Raw genomic sequence first — 25,501 nt, forward strand, 5'->3', positions numbered from 1 at the left:
GCCAATCAGGTGGCGAGTTCGAGTGAGCCCGAATGAACCCGAGTGCAGCCTGAGAGCCGCCGAAAAAAGACGAACGGCAGCCATTGTTGTTTGTGCGAGTGCCTTCACTTCTTACTTTCAGTTTTATAACGCTTTCAAACTTCTTTTTTGAGGCACGGAATTTACTTATAAGATATCGTTTGGATAGAATTTAGTTGTTTAACTTCATATATGTGGTCAATTAATCATGACAGAGCCTATTTAAAAATATAAATTTAGAGAACCGGCAGGGGCGGGGAGTGACACGCATGTATCCCAATAAGGCAACCTATTTTCGGCATGGCCGTCCCAAAAGTCCCGTTGCGTCACATAGTCTGGAGCTCGTCAAATTGAACTGCTCATTGGCTGAAGGGGAAAAACGATCATTGGTTGAAGGGGTTGTCAGTCAACGGTATTACTCCCGCCCAACTCCAGCCCACAGCGATTATTGCAGAAAGGCGTTTCAGACCAGACTCCTTTCTGAAATCGAATTGAAATGAGATTTCCGGAGGGAGGGTTTACCAGGCTAGATCTACTGAGCTTGTATATCTGCTATTTTTGAATAGCCAAATAAATCTAAAATGACACACAGATGCTTTATCTGTCTTAATACTGTAGGTTATTCATAATACATACTCTTGCCTCTCATGTCACACGATTTGACACTACAGTAGTGTCCAAGTAGGTGAGTGTTATTCTACCTGTTTAATGCAAATATTGACATAGCCTCATAATCTGAATGGAAAGACCAGAAATGCAAATCTAATACTCCCACCACATCTAAATAGAACAACATTTACACTTGGATAAGGAGATAGGGTTGCAATAAAGGGTGATAATTATGACACACCAGTAATGTATACCTGATAGAGGGCTTTTATTAGCCTGGCATTGGCCAGACTGATAACGTGGATTCACTCTCACATTCCTCTCCGGTATCAGTCTAGACTTCGGCCCATAGGGAGTGAGTATGAGAAATCGGATTTATTTTTTATGCTTTTCACTGTTGTACGGACAGCATTGGCCCGATCATTTTCTGATTTCTCATACATATGGGCCGAAGTCCAGACTGATACCGGGGAGGAACGTGAGAGTGAATCCACGTTATCAGTCTGGCCAATGCCAGGCTACACTTTTATGACCTCTCTTATGAGTAATACTTTTGGATTTATAGACCGTACTGTAAATGCAGACTCCATCACTGTTTGTGTTTGTCTGGCGTTCTTTTGATTACATAAATAGTTAACATTATTTACTTAGCACCTTTTCTTAAACAGTGTTTACAACATGCTACAGAATTAAAACAGAAAAAATGAGAATGAAACCGTGAGAAATTAGGAACAATAAAATAACCAGTATAATGAATGATGTAGTGTTGGTATGCCCTCTCCTCGAATATGAGTATAACAGTAGTTAGTGCAAACACACATTGATTTGCATACTCTTTTGCTGACCTTTGGAAATTAGCTTTAGATTTGCTCAACATTTGGATGGAAACTTTTTGTGTTTACGTTGTGTTCAGAAACCAGGTGTACCTTTGGCCAAAGGAACTCTGATCACACACTGTCACAAGGACCTGGGCTTCCTGGACTTCATCTGTAGCATGGTGACCAACTCTGTCAAGGTACACAACCAACATCTGCTGTGCTCCAACATACCTGCTTTTAGGTCCATCTTCATATTCTTTTTTTAATCAAATGTTTTAATCACAGCAATGCTGTTATTATTTACTTCGGGATTCATTTATTTCCTTGCACATCCAGTTTACATGTTAGATATTTCACTGATTTGTTAAAGTTATAGTTCACCCCCAAAATGACTTTCCCATGGAGGCTTGAAGTCATTGAGATTTTTTGTTTTTTGTCCCATTCCTAAGCCAATAATTTGATGACCGGCAGCAGTTCCGGTAGGAGACACAAAGAGTCTCCTTTGTGTCTCCTACTGGAACCGATACCATCAATAGTATTGGCTTAGGAATGCAAAAAAAAAAAAAAAAAAAAAAACATGAATTCAAGTCTCCATGGGGTGAGTTATCACCCAAAAAGTAACCCTTTTTCTATCGAACTATCCCTTTAACTACTGTCAATGCATTGGAAAAAGTAAGCAACCATCTAATCAATTAACTATACATGATGGAGTATTACTTTTTTCATGTTTTATATTGTGAGTTGTCACCTAACTGATGTGATAAGGCCTCGCTTTTCCAACTAAACAATCCCATCTCCTTCATTTGTGTGTGTGTGCGTGTGTGTGTAGGCTTATTCAGGTACCTCTGGTAACTGTTCTCAGCTCAGCGTGATGTTCTCGTTCTACGCCTCCACCGTGGTTCTGGCGCTGGACACAGTGGAGAAAGTCACAGACAACATCATAGCCAAACTGCTGCCTTACATACAGAAGGTAACAGGGTTTACACCAAGAGTTTCCTCCTAATTACATTTCACACAAGTTATGTTTTCTATAGCAGCAGTTCTCAAACCTTTTCGTGCCAAGGACCTCCAAATTAATAAGTATTTGGCCGCGGACCCCCATCTGAATATGTTTTGTTTTGACTCCCGGAAGAGAAGATTTATGTTACATTTCTTTCAAAATGATTCAAAAGTTTTTTATATTGTTCGAAGAATTTAAAAAATAGCAGAGTACAAGCTTGCAGTGAGGCACGGTCTATTGTGCTATGTTTATTTAAGGTTATGGATAATTCGGCTTGAGTTTCACTCTAAACGAGTTGATACAGTAGTTATGTCAACATCATCTTTCATATCGTTTTCCATAAGCGCTGCCATGATGCAACACGTGGTTAGCTTGTAGATCAGTTATTTTTTGGGCGACACCATCGTATTTTGACCAATCTTTATTGCTGCGTAAGTTAATATTATTGGATTTACAACATTTCATAGCTTGTAGTTGGTCTCCCTGCTCTTCTGATGAGAAATTAAGATCCTATGGTCAGGTAGGACACCTACTGGTTGACACATGGTACTGCAGGGGTGTTCTATTACCGGTAGTTAGGTTGTAGAAATTGCAGCACTCGTATGAGATGCTGCAATTTGTGGTGGAAAAAGTACTCAGATATTTTACTTAAGTAAAAGTATCAATACCACAGTGTAGAAATAGTAAAAGGCCTGTGTTCAAAATGTTACTTGAGTAAAAGTACAAAAGTATTGGCATCAAAATGTACCAAAAGTAAAAGTAACTAAAATGTTTGACAATAGCAGATCTGACGCGTTGTGAGCTTGTAGATAGGCTATTTTCAGATAGCTTATGTATAAAATGAGGGCTAAAGTGGTTAATGTATGTTTTATAATATAATCATTTATATCTGCAAAGGAACTAGTAACTTAAATCATTGTAGTGTAGTAAAAGTACAATATTTGCCTCTGAGATGTAGTATAGTAGAAGTAGAAGTATTGACCATTGGAAATACTCCAGTAAAGTACAGCACTTTAGTAAATGTATTTAGTTATTTTACACCACGGGACCCGGGTTCGAATCTGCAGTCGGGACATGATGAGTTACGGATTGTAGCTTTTAAAGTGCTCTCTTCTACCTGTCCCCAGGGCCTGTCGTCACCACTGACGGACCACAAGGCCGCCACCTACATGATGGTCTGCCAGCTGGCCGTGAAGGTGGTGCTGGAGCCCGGCCTGGTGGACACGCTGGCTCTGCAGATCTGCAAGTCCCTGGTCCGAGAGCCCGTCCTGGGGAAAGAGGGCCTCGGCTGCCTCATCGTCCTGCTGCAGAACCAGAGGGAGGGAGCCGTGGGACCCAAGTGAGTACTGCTGCGCTACGAGAGGAAAGGCTCTATGCACAGCAGCCATATTGGGAATGAATTGGGCCCCTTCCGTACTTCCTTCACAGGTGTTACCAATGATACTAATTAAGGCTCTGTTCCATTTAGTGTGGTGTAGTGGTTGTCTTATTTTCAAGGACCCCCATAACTCTGAGAGTGTACAAATGGAACCAAATGGACCCGTAAGGGTCCATTTGGTTCCATTTGTACACTCTCAGAGTTACACACTCACCATAAGGGGCCCTTTGGAAACCAAAATGGAGTGTTTCTAGTGAGCCAACATGCACGATATCAGCACCCTGACAAGAATGGAACAGAGCCTTCATATTAGTACCATTGGTAACACCTGTGAAGGAAGTAAGAAGAGGCCCAATTTCTTTCCAATATGGCTGCTGTGCATAGAGCCTATTGCAACCTTTTTTTTGGTTTTATCCAGGTTAGGTTCGCTGAGGATGAATGGTCTTTCTCAGCGACGTCCTGCTTCGCACTTATACCAGTTAAAGGGGAATACCACTCATTTTCAACATTGAACCATGTCATAATATCACTTAGAGCTGTTGTGTGGAAATAAGAAAAACAAAGTGACATACGGAAGGTGGACTCTTTGGCCCTCCCTCTAGGCTGCCTCATTCACTAGAATGGGGAATTACGAGGGGACATCATATCAAAGATATAGGTAGAGGCCAGCCCATGCAGGGCTTTATAAGTAATAAGTAACATTTTTAAATCACTCCTGGAGCTCACAGGCAGCCAATGAAGGGCTGCCTGTGCGTGACCCCAACCCGGGCTGAACGATATTATTATTATTATTATGTTGTCATGCAGACATGAACATGCAAGAGATATTAAAGGAGGAGTTCACCCAAAAAAATACTTATTTTCTATCAATTACACACCCCATGAAGCCTCGATTTCATGGATTTATTTTTGTTTTTGTGGCATTCCTAAGACAATAATTTGATGACCGTGTGTATTTCCGGTAGGAGACACAAATAATCTACTTTGTGTCTCCTACCGGATACATTAGCCGGTAGGAGACGGGAATCAAATTATTAGCTTAAGAATGCGACAAAAACAAAGAAGAATCCATGGATTCAAGGCTTCATAGGGTGTGCAATTGATAGAAAATAAGTAATTTTTTGGGTGAACTCTTCCTTTAACATTGCAAAAGGCAACAATATGGAGGATATACATTCATTAATTATATGTTTGTGTTGCGGTACCTCTCAGAGCCTTCCGGCGCCTGTCCTCCATGTCCTCTCTGGTGGACACCCTGCAGACCATGGCAGCGGTCCATGACGTCAGTCCCCTGCTACGCTACATGGTCCCCCACCTGGTCCACGATGTGGTCACCACCGCTGGTAAGACACAGTAGGAAGGTAGTCTATCGAAATCGCTTTAGTAATTAATCTGTCAGTAACCACATCGGTATGTACAACAGATCATACAGGAAATCTCACACACATACAAATATTAGTTTATTTCCCCTTTACATTTTGCATATCTCCAAACCAGCTAACTCCAAAATGTTTTTCAGGAAATGAAAAAACGAAATATAAAATTTTCAGGAAATGAAAAAAAAACGTATATATTTTTAAAGGGGCTACACCATGAATTAAAAAAAATATATTATATATAAATATTGCCCCCTAATACGTTTTAAACAGGTTGTAAGCCTAAAAAACATCCAGATATTTTTTCTCACAATCTGACTGTCTGTCATTCCAAGCTTTTTCAGCTGCAATACCAAAACGTCCTATTGGGCAGGGGGGAGCTACTGAGCAATTCTGTCTGGCCATCGTCAATGCAAAATCAGTGCAAGTGACATCACTTGCACAGCCATTCTGAAATGGCCTGTTCAGACACGCCCATTCAGGAAATCCATGAAATGAGCATGAATGACTGAATGTTAAAAAAATAAATAATTTGGGTACAAGAGACACTGGGGAGCCCAAAAAATACTAAAAACCTAAAAAAAAATGAAATTCATGGTGTAGCCCCTTTAAAACAAAGCAATACTGCCTCATCAACGTTGGTATTGTGACTATATATTGTCAGATACTTGCATGTGTCATTATATTATCACCACTTTACTCTAATCCAGCTCAGGTGGAGTTTTGTCCAGCATTATAACAGCTGACAATGGATCCTCAAGCTCACAATGCATCACAACACGTGAATTAATGCCCTGATGCTTCAGGACACTGCTTATATAGGCCTACAATAATAAGCAGGACGTTAAATATTTCAATAACTTCTGCAAAGAGGGGTTCACAGAGTTGCAGTTTCAGTAGAACTAGCGAGAGTAATGCTATATGAACTCATTTCTTGTCACATTGCTCTCCTCAGAAAACTAGATTTTAGAAATGGAATTAATTGTTTTCATAACATTAGCGTCAGTGCTAAGTTTGATAAACGGGTACACTGCATGGTTACTTTTAAAAGACTACGGGGGAAAACCCTGCCTCTTTAAAGTTAAAGATAATGAACTGATGAATGAGTGAATGAGTCATATCCCTGTCATGTCTGTTTCCCAGATGAGACGGAGTCTGAATCGTCCAGTCCTAGTCGTATGTTCGAATCCCTCCTGCAGGCTGTTCCACTGACCAAAGACCTGGACAACACCGTGGCCAGGTGAACTCACATGATCTAAAATGAACCATTTTAACCCTGGCGTCCCAATTTTAGGTATGTCAGTATAGGCAATAAAAACAATATTGAAGATAAAAAAGGCCAATCTACAAGCTCACAACCCATCGCCACATGATAGCTGTAGATCAGCTATTTTTGAAATAATGTAGAATTTGTTTTGTGGTTAAGTGGCTAATAAATCTAGTTAAAGACTTAAGGGATAGTTCACCCAAAAAAAAAAGGCAGTGGTTCCGGTAGGAGACACAAAGGAAACTCTTTGTGTCTCCTACCGGAACCACTGCCGGTCATCAAATTATTGGCATGGAATGCGACAAAAACAATTCAAGTCTCCATGGGGTGACTAAACGATAGAAAAAAAGTCATTTTGGGGGTGAACTATCCCTCTAAGAGATTTAGTGTGAGGAATTCTTATGCAATGTCCACCCAGAAAGAATGAAGGAACCATCTCCAGCTCACTAAATTATCACAGCTTCTCCGATTTTGAACCCGAGATGATTTCACGTAGTAGGTTGGCATAGAATTCCATCTCTTGACACACAGAATGCGATGTGAAGAGTTATGCCAGGCTATCACATCAATTTACTATTACAATTTGACATTTATCAGCTATAGCGAGGCGTCTGGTTGTCTTGACCCCCTCCCCAGACCAACAGTGGAGGTGCTGTGTTGTTTTTTGTAGATTACTGCTGGATGAGTACATGGCTCAGGGTCAACGCTCTGCCCAATCCATCCCGGCCCTCGACCAGCGTCTGCTGCCTCTGATGCGTCTCTTTGAATCCAAGTAAGTACTGATCATTTACACGTTTATATATTTCAGGCATGTAGCTGATGTTGCTGTTTATTCACTTTGAATGAGCTCATTAAGACGCATCTGTCATTTTAGATTTTAACCACTTTAACCATTGTCTTATACTTTGGCTATTCAAAAATAGCAGATATACAAGCTCATAGCGCGGCACTGAGTGCAGCGCCATGAGCTTGTAGATCTGCAATTTTTTTTAAAATCCTGAAAATGTGTGCAAATCTTTGAATGTATATTTTTTAAAGCAAACATTTGTAACTCAAATATTTATATTCAAAGATTTGCACAAATGTTCACTATTTTTCAAAAATAGCAGATCTACAAGCTCATAGCGCGGCACTCAGGTGCCGTGCTATGAGCTTGTAGATCTGATATTTTTGAATAGCCAAAGAAATCTAAAATGACTGAGATGTGTCCCCGGATTGAATGGGTTAAATGAAATGTATGTACTGTATGTATGTATTTATGTAATCCCTCATGGATTGTTGTGTGCTCTGATCCAGGTACAGTGGAGCGATGGATGGGGTTCTGTCATCTTATGTCAGTGACGGCTTCAATGCTGAGCAGAAACAACTGTTGCATCAGTTCATCTCTCTGACCATGAGCGGTGGCAAATACCAGGTACTTTTTCTGTGTGTGTGTGCATGCGTGCGCATGTGTATGTCTGTAGATACTACTTCTTCCTATGTGTAAGTGTGCGCATCGCTTAAACCTTTGTGGCTCAACCAACACAGAATAGAACCAAAAGATTGAGTGCTAAACTATTGTGATGAGTCTGTCTGTCTATAATATATTATGTACTGTAACTGTATAGTATGTCCCAAACGTGGTTGTTACAGAGCCATGTACAGAGAGAGTCGTGACAACGAAAGTCCACATTGAGTGATCATCACTTGGCTTCGCGTAGACCTCAGATAGCTCCAGTTACATGTTAAATTGATTCAGACGTGGTTATGATATGGAATCTAATTATTTAAACATCTTATCTTTTAAAAGCAAATACTAGTGTATTCTGCTCCAACACTACTGTACTGCTAGTGTTTGCTGCTAACTTCCGGGAGCATCGCTGTAAAACTCTTTTCTAGGTTACATATCAAAAGTAGGAATTGAAAAAATACCAAAAAGGCAGCACATCCAACATTTCAAGTCAATGGAGGACAAAGTACTCACATTTTTCATTTTCATTTTTTTATTGGCACACACCAATAAATGAACACTTTTCAAGGTTGTTCATTGTTTAATTCTCTTGTTGTCTTAATGTCTTTCTTTGCTTCATTCCTGGTATTACAGTGTGGCTTTTCTTTCCCGTAATATTTCTAGTTGTTCAAATGTATCAAGCTGAGCTAAATGTAAGTGCTTATTTCTGGTGATAGCTCCTTGGAGATTCGGACACCTCCCTGCTCCTCAGCCTGTCTCACCCCGTGCCGTCTGTCAGAACCTTAGCTGTGGAACACCTGGTCAACGCCATGACCTCTGGACAGGTACAATACATCCCACAGCATCCTCTGTTAACCTTCCACAAACACTTGATTAGCCATACTGGAAGAGATGGACATTGGTGCAGAGCAAAGCATTTGAAAAGAGTATTTGGGTTTTCACATTTTAGATATCATGGTATCAAATGTTCAATGATAAAATAAACCGTAATAATAATTATATTAAACCTCCCTTGATGCCTGTCAAAGCATGAGGTTTTTACTCTTCTATGTTTTTTCTCCGACAGCGGGACAGTTTAGACGAGGCCTTTGTGACGGAGGTTTTACTGGACAGGATGAAGGACGACGTTCCAACGGTCGTAGCTGCTGCTCTCAAAGCCCTGGAGGTCAGTACTGGTTCAACACTAGGGGGGTGCTACATTTACTCAATACGATTAGTGCTACTGAGGGGGCTACATGTGTCTACTGTAGGTGTTAGACAGGGGGGGTTATGACCAAAAGGTTGCCGGTGGAAGTATTCATATTTATTGTTGCCTCGAGCGTATCCCAGGCATGCAAACAGCCGCGAAGTGAAAAACATGTTTTTTTTCTGGTCAGGTGTCACACAATTGCCCTATTTGGATTCAAAACGACTATTGTAATTGAAAAGCTACAGGTTTGCATGTCTGATATCCAGTAAAGTAATGGAATGTTTTTTTTTTCCCCTTCTTCTTTTAGCTCTTTTTAGACCGTTTAGATGCAGAAAAGGCCATAGCCTGTTTATTGTCAGTGCTGCAGAGAACTGAGCTCTCATTGGATGGAGAGTGGTTAGTAACACACACACACATGAAAATAAACCTCAAACTATAATAATCAAAATCAATAACTTATAGGTTCTATTTTGCTGGCTGCCAGAGATGGTGCTTTAAGCACCACCTGTGGTGGTCATTTGGGATTCGCAGAGCCACATTTTAATTCATTTGTTTTCTCCCCCAGGTTGCCAGTTCTGCAGGAGGCAGTGCGGGTGCTGTGTGACTCCAGACTAGGACTGGGGTCGCCAGATCTGAGGTTGAATTTGGGCTGGAAGCTTCTTCCCTTCCTGGTCATCACCAGCAGTCAGCCAGAGTCCCCTGAACTCCAGCTGGCGTCGTGCGTGGCCCGCTCCGCTGTCATGACCCAGCACCCACTCACACTGGACTGGGCCAAAGGTTCGAGTCACAATCATTTGAACCCATTAAGACCTGACGCCGATTCTACAAATGCCTTCTAAATCAGTTGTTTTCACTCTTTCAATTCACTCTTTCACGCAAAAATCTAAAATGACACGGATGCTTTCCTGGTTTGTACACAGGAAAATCATCAACGTTAATTTAACTCTGAGAGTGCACAGAACTACAGATGTAACCAAATGCACCATTACAGGTCCATTTGGTCGCATTTGTATTCTCTCAGAGTTAGAAATTGATAAGTTAATACACAATGCTTTGACTTCACTCATAATAAATATAGATTCAGTGCGCTGAATAGATTCAGTGCGCTGAATACTTGTGTGTGTTAAGTGCCCACAAACCACCTCGGCATAACTTCATGCTTCATGTATCTGGTAAATGAACTGCATGTTGTATACTGTAGCACCTTTCTTGTCTTTGCGACCATTCAAAGCGCTTTATTACAATGTATTTCACAATCACCCATTCACACACCGACGGCAGAGAATACCGTTACCACATTTCTGTACCAGAATCGATCAAAGAATGAATCTATGAATAAACGTATTGTAATTCACTGTGAGAAACTTCTGTTAGTGGATGACATTTAGACGCTGTTAGTTTAACCCCAGTATGGTTTCCTGCCCTTGCCTCTCTCTTTACAGAGTTGGAGGAAGTACTGAAGAGAAGCTCTGAGCGGGACTTCCTGGGTTCAGCCAATCAGCAGCTCGTCTCCACTCTCACCGAGAAGCTGGCGAGCATGGACCACATCTCCAAACGAGATGCCGTAAGTCACTTCTTGCCGAAATAATCTTGAGATTAAATAGGGGCCCTAGGGCCTAGGCCACTTTTGTGAGTTTACCGCCATCTAAAAAAAAATGCTAGGCTGATCTTTGTGTAGCAGGATAAACGGCGAATTAAATGAATAATGGGTGTGTTCAATTTTGGTGTGCCAATGTGCAAGTAATGATAACAGTAGAGGACATTGCCATGGTGACAAGGTTTTTCGTATCCTCCAAAAGCCTCCTGCTTGGCTGGGCATTGGTGGAGAGGGGAAGGCATTCTCTGTCACTGCACTAGTACTGCTACTGGATGTCTTTTCAGCAAAGAACTGGGAGGAATAGCGTGTTCATTGGCAGTCAAATCCAGTGAAACTCCTCACCCTGTCAGTTGAAGAGAAGCAGCTGGTGACATAATGTGTCAGAGGAGACGTGGTTCCCAAACCTTTTAGCTCGTAGCTTAACGTGGGAAAAAAGAAGTGGAGCATGCTTGAACGTTTCAACCCATAGAGGGCAGTGCAGCACTATGTGACTCAGTATGATTTACCCTTTTAAAAAAATGGAACCATGCCTTTAATCATGGTGTTTGTCTCTTCCTCGCCCTCAGCTGGATAATCTTGCCCAGGTGGTGGAGGAGCAGCGTGGCACGGGTCCCAGGGCGAGGGCGGCCTTCCTGGTCCTGACCCAGGCCTTGCTGCAGGGCCTGGGAGGAGCGCTGAGCCACACCCTGCACCTCCTCACCGCCCAGCGGGTCTACGCCATGCTGGAGCGCCCCCTGTTGGAGCTCAGCGGTCTTCACAGTGTCTCGGCCACACAGGTAAAAAGACCCAGCATGACTTTGATTTAAGCCAGGGGGGGTTCCTTTGACAGGAAAATGTATGACCTGTTCTGAGCAAATCTGTCACAAACAAAAACACATTTTATTGAATGTTTGAGCATTTTGGGGGTTTTCATTTTATCGGATTTTAACCACAGGAACCCTAGTGCAGTGGTTCTCAAACTTTTTCATGTCAAGGACCCACAAATGATATGTATTTGGCCACGTTGTGAGCTTGTAGATCTGCTATTTTCAAAAGAGAAAATAAAAAACAACACAAATCTTTTATGCGGGTCCCTGGCACAAACTATTTTCAGGCATTAGGAAACAAGCCCAAATAAGCAACTGCACTTTAGAAACGAGCCCAAAGTCGCTTATAATAACCGGACATGGCAACCAAACAAACAGCTGTGATTGTACGTATGCGCGACTGGTCTATCTGGAAGCGCGTCACTGCCACCTAGCCACTTGGCATGCACACTGCATCATTTTCAATCACTGGTGAGTCACTGTGTAAACTAAGAATAAAAAGTGAGAACGGAACGGCACTTTGCCGTTTTCTGTGTTGATCGTTGCCGTGTAAACGTGGCCTTAGTTACCGAAGCTGTGCTACTCATACACTGTCTGAGTTTGCGGTGCCAGGGATCGAACACAGAACTTTGTGGTCAACGGCGAGTGCTCTACCTACTGAGTTACCTGGCCTTACTAACTTCATATACTAACAAACATCTTACAAACTGTTAATGCCATTGAATACTGAGCATGTTGTTTCTCTTTAAGGCATCTGAGGAGGGTTCTGCTCCCTCGTTCTCTGAGGCCATGGCTGCGTACCTCCAGCCCGCCAATACAAAAGTCAAGTCTGCTGACGGGAAGTATGCCAAAACAAAAGTCGAGGACGGGAAGTACGGCGCTGTCCTCCTGGCCCTGCTGAGAGAATTCATCTCCTCGCTCAGCTGTGATGACAAGTCCTTCACAGGTAAGATGACATGTCCTTCACAGATAAACATCTACACTCACAACCTTCTCTGGAGTATGGGTGTGACGGTGTGGCTTGACCAGGTCATTATTTGTAAAACAGAATGTGTTGCCGATGAGAGGATAAATTAGAAATATTGACCAAAAAGAACACATTTGTAGCATTATGCTCCTAAAATAGGGATCAATGTCATTGTATTTGCTATTACTTGTACAAATGGTCTTTGTTACATTATATTTTTATAATGTTATATTATAGCTTATTATATAATCGATGTATAGATAGTTCACCTAACTTGTGTTTGGTTGTGTGTGTGCCTGTCAGCTGAGGTGTGGTGGAACCCAGAGAAGATGGACTCCAACGCCTGTTGTTACCTGCGTCTCCTCTGTCATCTGTTTGAGCTCCTTCTCAGGGGGGCCTCGGGGGGCCCTGCGGCCCCCAGGTTCAGAGAGCTCATGAAACTCTTCTTCCAGGTAAACGATCAAACTCTGCTGAGTGTATGCCTTGTCTTCAGTATTTGAACAACTTGTTGAAGTCTTATCTTTTGCAGATGCTTCTGTTGTAAACCAATAAATAGAAACATTAAAGTAAACTAATTTACTTTAGCTTAAATAAATTGTATATCTTACCAGGGTAAAAAGTAAAAAATAAAAGTAATGTATTTGTCTACATAAAATGTTATCAATATGACCTTTTATAAAGCAGATAGTGGCCCAGTCTGAAAGTCATCTCTGGCATTGCAGTGGTCAGAGATGATATTTAAAAGGGCCCACAGTGATCTGGCATGTTGTGCTTATCTCCTGTCCTCATGGCAGTATGATAAAACCCATGTGCCTACATTTTCTATTCCCTTGGGTGAAAATAGCCGATCTACAAGCTCACAACGTGTCGCATTTTGAGTTGTGAACTTGTACATTTACACAACGGGGGTCTAACGAATAAATGATACGGCAATGCAAAATACTTCCCAGGCAAATGCTTTGCATCAAAACCTTTCATAAAGTTAATGCCTCATTCATACAGACTGATAAATTAATTTGTGGTGCAGGACCAACAGTTGATCAAGGCAGGATAAAAAATTGTCAGCACACTGTGACTTTGCAAACACTCCCAATCAAGGCTTTATTGATTTAAGTTTCGACTCACAGTCTTCTTCAGAATGAGGATTCTGAAGAAGACTGTGTGAGTCAAAACGTTCACAGTGTGCAGACTTCTATTTTTTAATCCTGCAGAAGCTTAGAAAACCTTTACCTTGTTCCAAATTGAAAATATGTTGCTTTATCGGCACGTAATATACGCGTTCTATGTGGATGTACTCATGACACACACAAATATATATTTTTGGCGAATTAATCACACGGGGGAAAAACAACGAACAAAAAAACACCTCATGTGTCTTTCTGTGTTGGGAGCCTGTCTATGAGCCAAAGACGCATCCATTCCATTTTAAACTAAACTGGACAATGACGTTTTTTGGGATTTTGGCAAAAGCTAAATACTGGATATTCAAGGGATATAAAAGAAAACGGTCAAAATGCTTTGTGTTCATTTGTAACTCTGAGAGTAAAATTTGTACACAATCAGACTTACATTCGTGATTTTACATTTTCTCACTATTGATTTGACCTGTGTATCTCTGTTCGATCCAAGGTGCACCTGAAAGAGCCGGCCTCCGTGTTTAATTTCCTGTGTGTACTGTGGGGGTACGGCGCCAACCAGGGGGACCAGTTGGACCTGCGGGTCAGTGCCATCCTCCAGACTCAGGCCCTGTACGTGGGCAGAGCCCTGCTCAGCACCCAGCCTGCCAAAACACTGGCGGAGCTGGCTTCAGTCAACTCACCAGGTAAACATCCGACTCATGCTAAGGCTAATGACTGGATGATCGCTAGTTGGAATCCCTGCAACAGAGAGCAGGAATCCCTGCTAAGGTTGCCATCCCTAACAAAAACGGAAGCAATTGATTATGGCTGCTCCCAAATCAATAGAGCACCGAAGTCTGACGTAATTTGCACATCCTACCTGGGTCGCTTCCCCCCTCCATTCCGAATTCCCATAGATGTGTTTAATATCGCGTCATATAAGAACTGTGTTCCAAAAATTAAACGAATGATCCCGGCGGTTTGACTCATATGGATATGAAGCATCAACTGACGGTGAGAAAACGCTAATGTTACTTCCGCCGAATTAGTTACATTTTCGCCAGAAACAGACTGTATCAAATATGAGTGACTGACTCTCATAAATGATACAGAGACACCTCCCTGACAATATCACCGAGACCGTTTGTTTATTTTTGGACCACAATTCTTATATGACGATTCTAAGATGACCCAATGTTATTCTCCATAGAGAAATAACTTCCGCGACCCAGGGGATGAACGAGTGACGTCAGAACTTCTGTGCTCTATAATTTTGGACCCAACTAAATTATTTAAATGATTATCTAACAATCTTGGTGTGTGGGATGGTGGGTAATTGTATTTATTTCAGAAGCTTTGTGGATTGTTTTATTTTTTATTTGTCTACATAAAATGTTATCAATATGACCTTATAAAGCAAGTAGTGGCCCAGTCTGAAAGTCATCTCTGGCGTTGCAGTGGTTAGAGATGATATTAAAAGGGCCCACAGTGATCTGGCATGTTGTGCTTATCTCCTGTCCTCATGGCAGCATGATAAAACCCATGTGCCTACATTTTCTATTCCCTGGGGGAAAAATAGCCGATCTACAAGCTCACAACGTGTCGCGTTGTGAGTTGTGAGCTTATACATAAGGGAATAGCATTGGGAACAAAATGTGACTCAGGAGCCTACCTCCTGTTGTCTTAGCAACAGGAGGTACTGTAGTACAAGTACATCCCCTAGACATGACGCTAGTATGTCACAGGGACTTGCCCCCTAATCCAACTATTGATGCTGAGTGCCAAGCAGGGAGGCATTGGGTACCGTTTTAAGTCTTTGGTATGAACGGCCAGGGGTTTGCCCCCTGTGACAGGGAGGTCAGGGTACAAACACTCAGGGCATGAGCTCGTAGATGTGCCATTTTCGCCGAAGATATTTGGTGTATAGGTAAAACAGGAGGTAGTCTAGTATAGAACCCTGGGGGACTCAACAGAATACATTGGGTTTAAGTGGTTAGCTACTTTCAATCTGGAGTCCCTGCTTTGGGCTTGTCATTATAGGGAAAAATCCTCTAAAATAAATGTAAAAATAGTGAAAATATCAGATATTCAAGGTCATGTGCTGTGTGTAGATTGGCTATTTTGCATATATTGGAAAATCATACAACAAAGTCTAAAAATGAATTTATGAAAAAACATGAAAGGATGAAATGAAGATACCCGATTCCTGTCCAACAGTGATGATATGATAAAAAATATTACAGGTTAAGTATGTAACTGCCAAAAGAAAAGAGTCTCTCTCTCTCTCTCTTCCCAGTGGTCCATTCCTTACTGGGTTGTCTGTGTTCTCCGACTCGAGAGGTCCGTGAGGCGGCCGTCGGCTGTCTCCAGAGCCTATCAGGAGCTGACGCCTCTCCCTTGCAGCCAATCATAGAGCGGCTTTTAAAGAACACCGAGGAGATCGTAGCTGACCCCTCCCACCTCAGCCAGGTGAGACTGACTGTCACGCACACACACACCCGTACACACATACTTTGTTCTCAGAAATTCATACTACAATACACAATTGGGGCAATTACGATTTTTTTTTTAGTTTTTAGCATTGATTTCATGTCATTTGTTGAACTAATAATAATAACTAATGACGATAATTGTGCTGTCTTATTTAATTTCCTAAATGTAATCTAGATACTGTGCTCCGTGTATGAGGAGTGTGTTTTTACATTTCCTCTCTGGCACATGGATATCATTTTATATGAAAGTGTTTGTTTTCCATCCTAGGTCCTAGGTTCGGTGCATGAGGACTGTGTGTCTGGTAAACTCAAAGGCCAGCAGCAGAAGAGACTCGTGTCATCCATGGATCAGCTGATCCAGAGCGTCCAGGCTCAGGACTGTCCCTCCTACAGCGCCAGCACCCTGCTCAGAACCCTGGAGCTGGTCCACGGAGAGGTGAGTGGATGAGCCACATAGCATTGAGCTGATCTGTTGTGTTGAAGTGTGTGTGTGTGTGTGTGTGTGTGTGTGTGTGTGTGTGTGTGTGTGTGTGTGTGTGTGTGTGTGTGTGTGTCATAGCGTTGAGCTGATCTGTTGTGTTGAAGTGTCTGTTTGAAGTTATGACATTCATTTACCTTTGTCCCTTTTGCCTCAAGGTTGAAGTCGCATATCATGAACCAGCTCAGAGAATAGCACTGTGCCAGTTTTTAGGGGGAGATATTCAGCACCTTTTTAGTAATTTTGGTTACATAAATCTTACATAAACCTTTTTTTTCTTTTTCTTCTTTTTTCTAAGCACCTTAACTAACGTCCATTCCATAAGTATATCATACACACTATACATTGCTGCTATGCTCACGCACCTTTTATATCTCATCTCAGGTACTAGTGTAAATATGTAGATAACTTGTTTTTTTCTTTTGTTTGATCTCCTTTTCCACTTGCCCCCCGACAACTATACATGAAAACGAATTTCACCCACTTCTTTACTTCTGTAAACCTGTGATGTGACAATAAACCTGATTCTGATAGTGGCCCATTCTGAAAGTCATCTCTGGCGTTGCAGAGGTCAGAGATGATATTAAAAGGGCGGACAGTGAACTGGCGCATTGTGCTTATCTCCTGTTCCCGTGGCAGTATGATAAAACCCATGTGCCTACAATGACTGTTTGTCCCCTTTGCCTCAGGGTTGAAATGACATGTCATTAATAGGAATTAAGTGGTTTAACACTCCTTTTTTTTATAAACCTCTATCTTCAACTCCACATTCTCTCTTCCAGTCCGTTCTGTCGGCCATGTTGCCGGTTCTGGAGTGTCTCCTGGAGCAGAGCAGTCCGGAGAGGCCCACCCTCCTGCGGGACAAGGCCCAGTTGATGTGCCTGGTCCTGGAGAAGTTCAGCGAGGCCTCGGCCCCTCTGCTGGCCAAGGACCCGGCGTGTCTGGAGCTCTTCATCAGAGCTCTGAGGACCACGGCCCAGCCCTACCCAGACATCCCCAGCTGTCAGATACAAGCGTTGGAACAGGTACCGCTTTGGGTTTGCGTCAATTCATTTGAACAGTGATGAAATGTAGAAATTAAGTGATAAAATGCTGACAGTGTTGACTAAATCTACAGTTGATTTAGTCGACTAAAATGTATTTTGGTGGACCTTGATGGTATCGTATAATGGCATATTTTACACTGTGGTTGCGTGCTGAAAATAGCCGATTTACAAGCTCAGAATGCGTTGCAGCGCGACGCATTGTGAGCTTGTAGAACTGATATTTTCAGAGCGAAACACCCGAGCGCAACCAAACCTAAAATGACATGTCTTAGTTCTACTGGATCTCTTCTCCACTAGTCACTCCATAACATTTTAGTCTAGTTTTTATTTGTTGACGAAATTGTGAATATATTTAGTCTTAGTTTTAGTCATTGTAGCTTAGTTTTTATTTAGTCTTTATTTAGTTTCCGTTAGTGAAAAAAGGTAGTCACGAACATTTTTCGTCATAGTTTCAGTCAACGAAATCAACACTGGGAGATTTGTGATATTGTTTGTGATATGGCATAAGCGTTAGCTGTTCTACTACTTGCCTTTACCCACTTACGGTAGTTATTATATAGGCATTACTGATGATGTTTATCAAATCTCACTGTTCTAATATTTTGTGACAGCACCAATAGTCATCACCACAATATTGTCACAATATCAATATTGAGGTATTTTGTCAAGAATATAGATTTTGTCCATATCGACCAGCCTTTTAGCAGTCGCCTCGGGAATAAAACCTTCTTTAAAAATGCGTGTACAAATGTCGCCTTCCAGTAGCATCCGATTATGATGCGATGACAAAGTCTTTAAGCTCATAGCATTTTGTGCCATTAATGAAAAATGTAGCCGGACAAGCTTGGGTTTATTGTAACAAAACTGACAGTTATGAGCGATAGCTGATGGTTGTTTGGTGTCATGCTGTCATAACCTGGTCTCTGTGGTCCTCAGATCACCAAGCCGTTCTTCTCAGCGTTGGGGGAGGAGAAGGTGCAGCAGAGACTGCTGGGAGTGATGTTTGACCTGCTGACTGACAGCAGGACCCCTGCCGTCTCCAACACCATCAGCAGTGTCTTCAAAGGGGTATGTTTGGCTTAGAGCAGCGCTTCTCAACCTTCTCATGCCGCGACCCCCCAAAATAATCATATTTGAACTGTGCGCAAGTGATCCACTGTTTACCGCGTGCACGGCTCAGCAGATCAGTTCATTGTCAGCAAAAGAACTGCCAGCACTCACAGGATTGTGCTTCAGGTACTTTCATTCACAAATAAGCACGGACAACAGAAACACGTTGATGGTTTTCCCGTGCCTATTTGTGAATAAAAGTACCTGTGGGACATTTCCATGAGAGCTGGCAGTTCTTTTGCTGATATTGTCTACATTTATGAACCACTTGAATCCTAGCATCTCCATTCTGGGGTGAACATTCGGCATTCGGACAAAATAGGCAATCTACAAGCTGAGATGTGTTTCAGCTTGTAGAATGGCTATTTTTAGGAGCAGAACTATTATAGAGCTCTGGGATACCCCGGACAACTATAGGGTTTAAATTAATAATATACAGTAAATATGAATTACTTATTATCTCAAGAAGATGAATATAGTTTTAGAGGTCAACACAGAACAGCGGTTTGGTATGGTTTAGTCGTGTGATGCTAGAACACAAGAAAAGACTCGCAGTAAACTGAAAATTTAAGTGGGAAAACGTGCTTGTCCACCTTTGACAGTTATTTCAACCAGACAGGTTTTATTGAACGTTATTTCTTTCTGTGTGGGACTCCATAGATTGCGGTGGACGGTCAGCTGGTTGCCAACGAGCTCACTCCTCCAGAGAAACCTAAAGTGACAGTAACCATCCAACAGACACGCAGGAGCACACTGCTGCAGAGGTGAGGACTCGCTTTATGTGTCTGTTACAGCATTTACTGTGGTTATAATTCTAATTTAAGTAAGACACCCACGCTCACATGAGTGAAATAACAAACCAAAAATATAGCTGCAAGCAGCGATAATACGGGGCCAGGAGAGAGAAAGAGAAATGATAATTCCTTTAACAGGTCAGTTCATGAAAGTCCTTGCGGTCTTGTTTCCAATGAGGGCCTGTGAGCAATTAGGGGTTAAGAGTCTTGCTCAGGGACAAATTTCATTTCGTCGACACATTTGCTGACCTGGCCTGGAATCGTACCTGGGTCAACCAGAGCCTCGACCCTCAGAGAGAGAGAGAGAGAGAGAGAGAGAGAGAGAGAGAGAGAGAGAGAGAGAGAGAGAGAGAGAGAGAGAGAGAGAGAGAGAGAGAGAGAGAGAGAGAGAGAGAGAGAGAGAGAGAGAGAGAGAGAGAGAGAGAGAGAGAGAGAGAGAGAGAGAGAGAGAGAGAGAGAGAGAGAGAGAGAGAGAGAGAGAGAGAGAGAGAGAGAGATGGAAACGGAATAGATTGAAGAGAGAGAGAGAGCCATGGAAACGGAATAGATTGAGTCATGTTTTTTGCAATTCAACTTAAATGAGTCTGCATCAAGTGAGGCTTGAACCGGAAACCTTGCGATCGTGAGGCACTCTTAGGTAGCTGCAACACTACCTATAGTGCTATAGCTTTGTCTAGGCTGCTATTGTCTGTTGAGGATCACAAACTCTTGCCTTCTGTCATGACCCAAGCCCCTGTTTCACTAACACAAAGATCACTCGTTCACAAACCATTTACCAATGAAGAAATTGTACATCTCCTCAGAACTAAAACTAGTGAAAGTAGCCGATCTACAAGCTCACAAACCATTAAAAGTTGTCAGATTGTACATCGGCTATTTTCACAATGAAGTATGTTATACATTGAAAAAACATACTCTCATTGCTATCTGAAAAGTTGTGAGATTGTAGATCAGCTATTTTCACAATGAAGTATGTAAAAAACACTCAATTAAGTATTTCATGTTATCTTTAACAATTGCAGATGTATTCATTGATAGTCATGTTGTGTGAAATGCAACTTAGATGAAGTCTGCACCAAGTGAGGCTTGAACTGGTGACCTTCAGGTTGTGGGGCACACATTTAAGCGAGAAGCCACCAACAGACAAGAACCTGTGAAAGGAGATCACACAGATGATACAGTTTCACGCAAATAGCTGAAAAATCCTGGGTTTAAGTGTTTTTCAAACTGCTCAAGATTGCGGACAATATAAGGGCGGTGCTTACTGGTTAACGTGATAGATGTGTTCCTCATTAGTCAAGGCACATGTGTAAGCAGGTCTAATGGCTGTCGGCCAAACGAGGCATGACTTTTGCCTGTTTAAAGTTTCAATTTTCAAAAAATTGCTATAGCGCCCCCGTTTGACCAATTGGAGTAAGATTGGTTTCAGTGATATTTGGAATGGCCCTTTACATTTCTGCAAAGTTTCAAAGAATGGTAAGTCTGCATGTATGTGTTAGGGGCAGATGAATAATTGTCATAAAACTGCAATATTCATTGGCTCATTAAAGCTTCATTTTTTCACTTATGGAAGATATTTTGCAAACGTTTTTTGGTATAGGTCCAAAGTTCATGTGTAAAAAGTTTCGTGCAGATTACTCAAAAATCCCAGGAGGAGATAGGTTTTAACTGTTTTTCATATAATTCGAAATGGTGGGAGATCTAAGGGTCAGAGGTCAAAAGTCAGAGTGTGAAAGTTGTTCATCATGAGGAGACGCATGTGTGTATTGAAGTTTTATGGCTGTAGGTAAAACAGGGCATGAGTTGTACCTGTTCAAAGTTGGCATTTTCAACTGAGTGCTATAGCGCCACCTTTTGACGAAAGATTGTGAGATTTATTTTTTGATCGTTTTTCATGACCATCTATCATATGGCCGAGTTTCATAAAAAGCGTATGCACGGTTCAGCCAGAACTGGAAAAAACGGCAGAAGAAATGGAATAATGCGAATAACAATACGGGTCCATGCTGGAAGCCTGGCCCCGTAATTCTGTTTGATATCAAAGGAATGCAGGGAGCTCAAATCCTTAGCGTGCCAAATTAAAACGTTAACCGACAGAATCATCTGTGTTTTAAAAGTATTCATGCCTTTTATTTTCTTGTGTTTTTTTTTTTCATACAAGACACAAAAACACAAGAACATACTGTAGGCATAAATACAAATAAACAAAAAGAACTGATTTGTCTTTTTGTCTGCTATTTTGGCCAGGTCTTACTTTAAAACTTTAAAAGTGACTACCTGGTTAAATTATGATAAAAAATGTGTATGTTTAAAAAAAATATGTAATATTGGAATAGATGTAATTAAGCTTATTAGAACAGTACTTGTCATATAGATCTGAAATGTCCTATACCTTTTTTTTTTTTGTAGGAAAGCTGCAGACAGTGGCGATTCCCCACCAGAGGAGGGTGCCATACCCTGGCAGAGGGTGACGCTCATCCTGGAGCTGCTGCAGCACAAGAAGAAGCTGAAGAGACCCCACCTGTTGGTGCCGGCTCTGTTCACACTGCTCTCCAGGTAAACAGTATAAACTGTCATGTCAGCAATATGGAAACACAGGATAGCATCACGCAGCAAAACAAATATTAATATGTTTTACATTTCACTTATAATATGCCCTAAATAGGTACGTCAGTTTGGAAGTTTTTAATGCAAAGTCACTGTGACCTCCAATATTGAGACGTACTGTAGTTCAGTGGTTTACAACCTGTGGGTCGGGACCCCCAGAGGGTTCTCCACACCACACCATGAGTGTACAGAAATGTAAAAAAAAAAAAACTATTTTCACAATATTTATCTGTGGAACCATGTCAGACTAAATGTAATGCCTCGACTCCTACAATTCCAAGTGCTTCATGGTGGGGAGCCCCCAGTTCAAATATGATTATGTTGGGGGGGGCCCCCAGTTCAATTATGATTCTTTTTCGGGGGTCACAGCCTGAAAAGGATCAGAACCACTGCTGTAGTTGATAATGTTGAACTGACGGATGTCCATGATGTGTTGTGTTCAGGAGTCTGGAGCCGTGCACATCAGAGCACAGCAACACGGAGTACACCAGACAACTGCTCCTCCAGTGTCTGCTCAACATCTGTCAGAAAGTGTCCCCTGATGGAGGACTCATAGCTGCAGGTATGCATGTCCTACACACATGGGTTCATAAGCAGTGGCAGGGGCTATACTACACATGGGGTGGGGTTGGGAGCAAAATGGAGGGCAGGAGATAAAGAAAACATTATTTAGAAGAAATGTTATGCACATTTTTCCCATTTGAAAAAAAGAACACCACCTCCTCTAACCCATTGAGACCTGAAGCCGATTCTACATGTCTCCTAAATCCCAACAGTTTTCTGAAAAACGTATGTTTCTATATCAGTGGTGCTCAATCTTTTTCATGTCAAGGACCCCCAAAATGATATGTATTTGGCCGCGGACCCCCATCAAAATATTTTGTTCCAGGGACCCCCCAGAAGCAAAGATTTGAGTTAAAAATGTTGGCTTTAAAAATATATATATTCAAAGATTTGCACACATTTTCACGATTTTTCAAAAATAGCAGATCTACAAGCTCGTAGCGCGGCACTCGGTGCCGCGCTATGAGCTTGTATATCTGCTATTTTTGAATAGCCCAAAGTGTAAAATAATGCTTTTTAGCTCAAATCTAAAAATGAGACAGTTCCAGGTCTCAATGGGCTAATGACGGTAACATTGTGAATCACACTATTTGGGCGGGACTGCATACGATACCATTTAGTTCCTAGTGTGACCATGAGTGTGCTTGTCTCTGCGCAGACATCCTGCACGAGGATCAGTTCAACGTGGAGCTGGTGGTCCAGTGTGTCCGCGTGTCAGAGATGCCCCAGACCCACCACCACGCTCTGCTGCTGCTAGGGGCTGGAGCAGGAATGTTCCCTGTGAGTACTGAGTACATCCACACAATCTGCCCTGGGATGTTGCATTTACAAAACACCTACCGGTACTCATCTATTCTGAGTTCAATGGTGCATTAGACTTTACATCTATCTACACATCTACCCTTGGGTCCCCCGGTACATAGACGCTTGGGGGTTATGAAAACATCCACACGGGAAATGTGTAAATTCTTAATAATCAAATATTATCCATTGATGTGTCTGATGGGGTGAATAAAAGAGCTATTTCAGTTTCCTTATATTTAAAAATAATAATAATTATTATTAGCCTATCTATTTCTATTGCACCATTCATACAAAACAATCAGCTCAATTTGCTTTACATTAAAGAGATAAAACAAAAACGCATTTTCGTGTTTATGTATAATATAAACCTTGTATAGATGCATATCATCATCTGAGAATATTAGGTTTATCAAATAATTGTTGCAAGTTTGTTAGTTATGGAAACTCATGGGAAAAGTAAAGTCATCTTAGCATTCATTTGGAGTGGGAACCCAGGATTATCATACAAACACCAGCTAAACATTTCGAAAGACAAAATAAGTCTAAAATTCATTGTGTATTACTTAAAAACTCTGTCCTTGTCCTCTTGTCTCCAGGAGAAGGTCCTTCACAACATCATGCCTATTTTCACCTTCATGGGTGCCGGTATCATGCGTCTGGACGATGCCTACAGCTTCCAGGTGATCAACAGGACAGTACAGACGGTCATACCTGCCCTCCTCAAGGTGAGACCACAACCCCTCTCTACTTCACTATTACTCTGTCTGTTGAAAGCAGCTTGACGGCTTGTATAATGGTTTGATATCACTACAGTACAATTACTAGGGGCGGAAATCGCTAGGTACCTGACGATTCGATTCAGAGGGCTACGATTCGATTATATTCCGATTATTGCGATTCGTGATGCATCGCGATTCCAATACATGATTTATTTCCCCCTCACTGTGTGACTAATAAACACAGTTTATTAGATACTTCCATTATCTTTTATTGATAATAAAAACAAAATGGAAGAGATGTGTCACTGTCAACTGGAAGGTTATATTTGCCAACATTAACACATTGAGTGCCAATCGCGTAGATCTACGCGAACCTATTTAAAGCCGCAGCGTGCCAATCGCGTAGATCTACGCGAAGTGGTCTTTTTTGTAGTTTACATTAGATTAAGTCATTACCTACATTGACAAGAAATTTCATCCATCTAGACCACAGAAAAGTTGTAAAATATCATTATCTGGTCAAGTGATAATATAAAACTTGTTATTCAAAACACTAAAGTCACATAAAGTCATATTAAACTGAAAGTCTGATCCGAGCAGCAAGCAGCTGCCTGTGTTGAGTGAGGCAGCAGCACCCGTGGCAAGCAAAAAAAAAAAAAAAATGCGCACTGGACGTTAGATTACCCCCTCAGGCACAAAATATCATCCATCTAGACCACTAAACCTATTATTACAAAGCACTGAATCTGCATAAGAGCAGGGGGTCCGCGAATCTGTATCACACCGAAGATTTTATCTGTTTTTATAAAGTTTATCCGACTCCGAGCGATCAGCGTCTCTCCCCCTGCTTAGCTGCAGCAGCCCTCACGGATCACTGAGTGCACACACACACACACACACACACACACACACACACACACACACACACACACACACACACACACGCCAAAGCCTGTCATCGGGGACCCCCAGTCCACGGCCAGGGACCCCCTGGGGGGTCCCCGATCGATACACAAGCACAAGCCTGTCGCCTCTTTTTTCTCCAAAAAAACAACACGCTCCGACCGCAACCCCCCCTCCCACACACACACACACACACACACACACACACATAGCCCTGGTTCAGAGCGTACACACACACAACCTCCACACACACACACACAACCTCCAACCCCCAGGCGGGGACCCCCAGTCCACGGCCAGGGACCCCCTGGCCACCTGGGGGTCCGAGGGTCCGAACGATCCGCACCTCCCCCCACACACACACACACACACACACACACACACACACACA

The 25,501-nt window shown here is 42.0% G+C and overlaps 1 protein-coding gene across 1 annotated transcript in view; it reads left to right on the top strand.

Annotated features, from left to right (window-relative positions):
* The window catches only part of heatr1 (HEAT repeat containing 1), a 48,254-nt gene that overhangs the window by 4,514 nt on the left and 18,239 nt on the right, over positions 1-25,501 (top strand). Inside the window, exons 5-29 of the mRNA XM_084078723.1 lie at positions 1,541-1,642; positions 2,275-2,415; positions 3,573-3,784; positions 5,036-5,166; positions 6,343-6,439; positions 7,137-7,238; positions 7,763-7,880; positions 8,633-8,740; positions 8,983-9,081; positions 9,413-9,501; positions 9,671-9,882; positions 10,548-10,669; positions 11,269-11,478; positions 12,259-12,454; positions 12,779-12,927; positions 14,105-14,297; positions 15,890-16,062; positions 16,354-16,521; positions 17,346-17,588; positions 18,546-18,677; positions 19,380-19,483; positions 21,923-22,069; positions 22,564-22,682; positions 23,343-23,464; positions 24,085-24,213. Coding sequence (XP_083934849.1) covers positions 1,541-1,642; positions 2,275-2,415; positions 3,573-3,784; positions 5,036-5,166; positions 6,343-6,439; positions 7,137-7,238; positions 7,763-7,880; positions 8,633-8,740; positions 8,983-9,081; positions 9,413-9,501; positions 9,671-9,882; positions 10,548-10,669; positions 11,269-11,478; positions 12,259-12,454; positions 12,779-12,927; positions 14,105-14,297; positions 15,890-16,062; positions 16,354-16,521; positions 17,346-17,588; positions 18,546-18,677; positions 19,380-19,483; positions 21,923-22,069; positions 22,564-22,682; positions 23,343-23,464; positions 24,085-24,213 — 3,618 coding nt within the window. The remainder of the gene's footprint in view (positions 1-1,540; positions 1,643-2,274; positions 2,416-3,572; positions 3,785-5,035; positions 5,167-6,342; positions 6,440-7,136; positions 7,239-7,762; positions 7,881-8,632; positions 8,741-8,982; positions 9,082-9,412; positions 9,502-9,670; positions 9,883-10,547; positions 10,670-11,268; positions 11,479-12,258; positions 12,455-12,778; positions 12,928-14,104; positions 14,298-15,889; positions 16,063-16,353; positions 16,522-17,345; positions 17,589-18,545; positions 18,678-19,379; positions 19,484-21,922; positions 22,070-22,563; positions 22,683-23,342; positions 23,465-24,084; positions 24,214-25,501) is intronic.

This window comes from Gymnoscopelus microlampas (assembly GCF_963454915.1).
Source record: "Gymnoscopelus microlampas genome assembly, chromosome: 14".
NCBI classification, from domain to species: domain Eukaryota; kingdom Metazoa; phylum Chordata; class Actinopteri; order Myctophiformes; family Myctophidae; genus Gymnoscopelus; species Gymnoscopelus microlampas.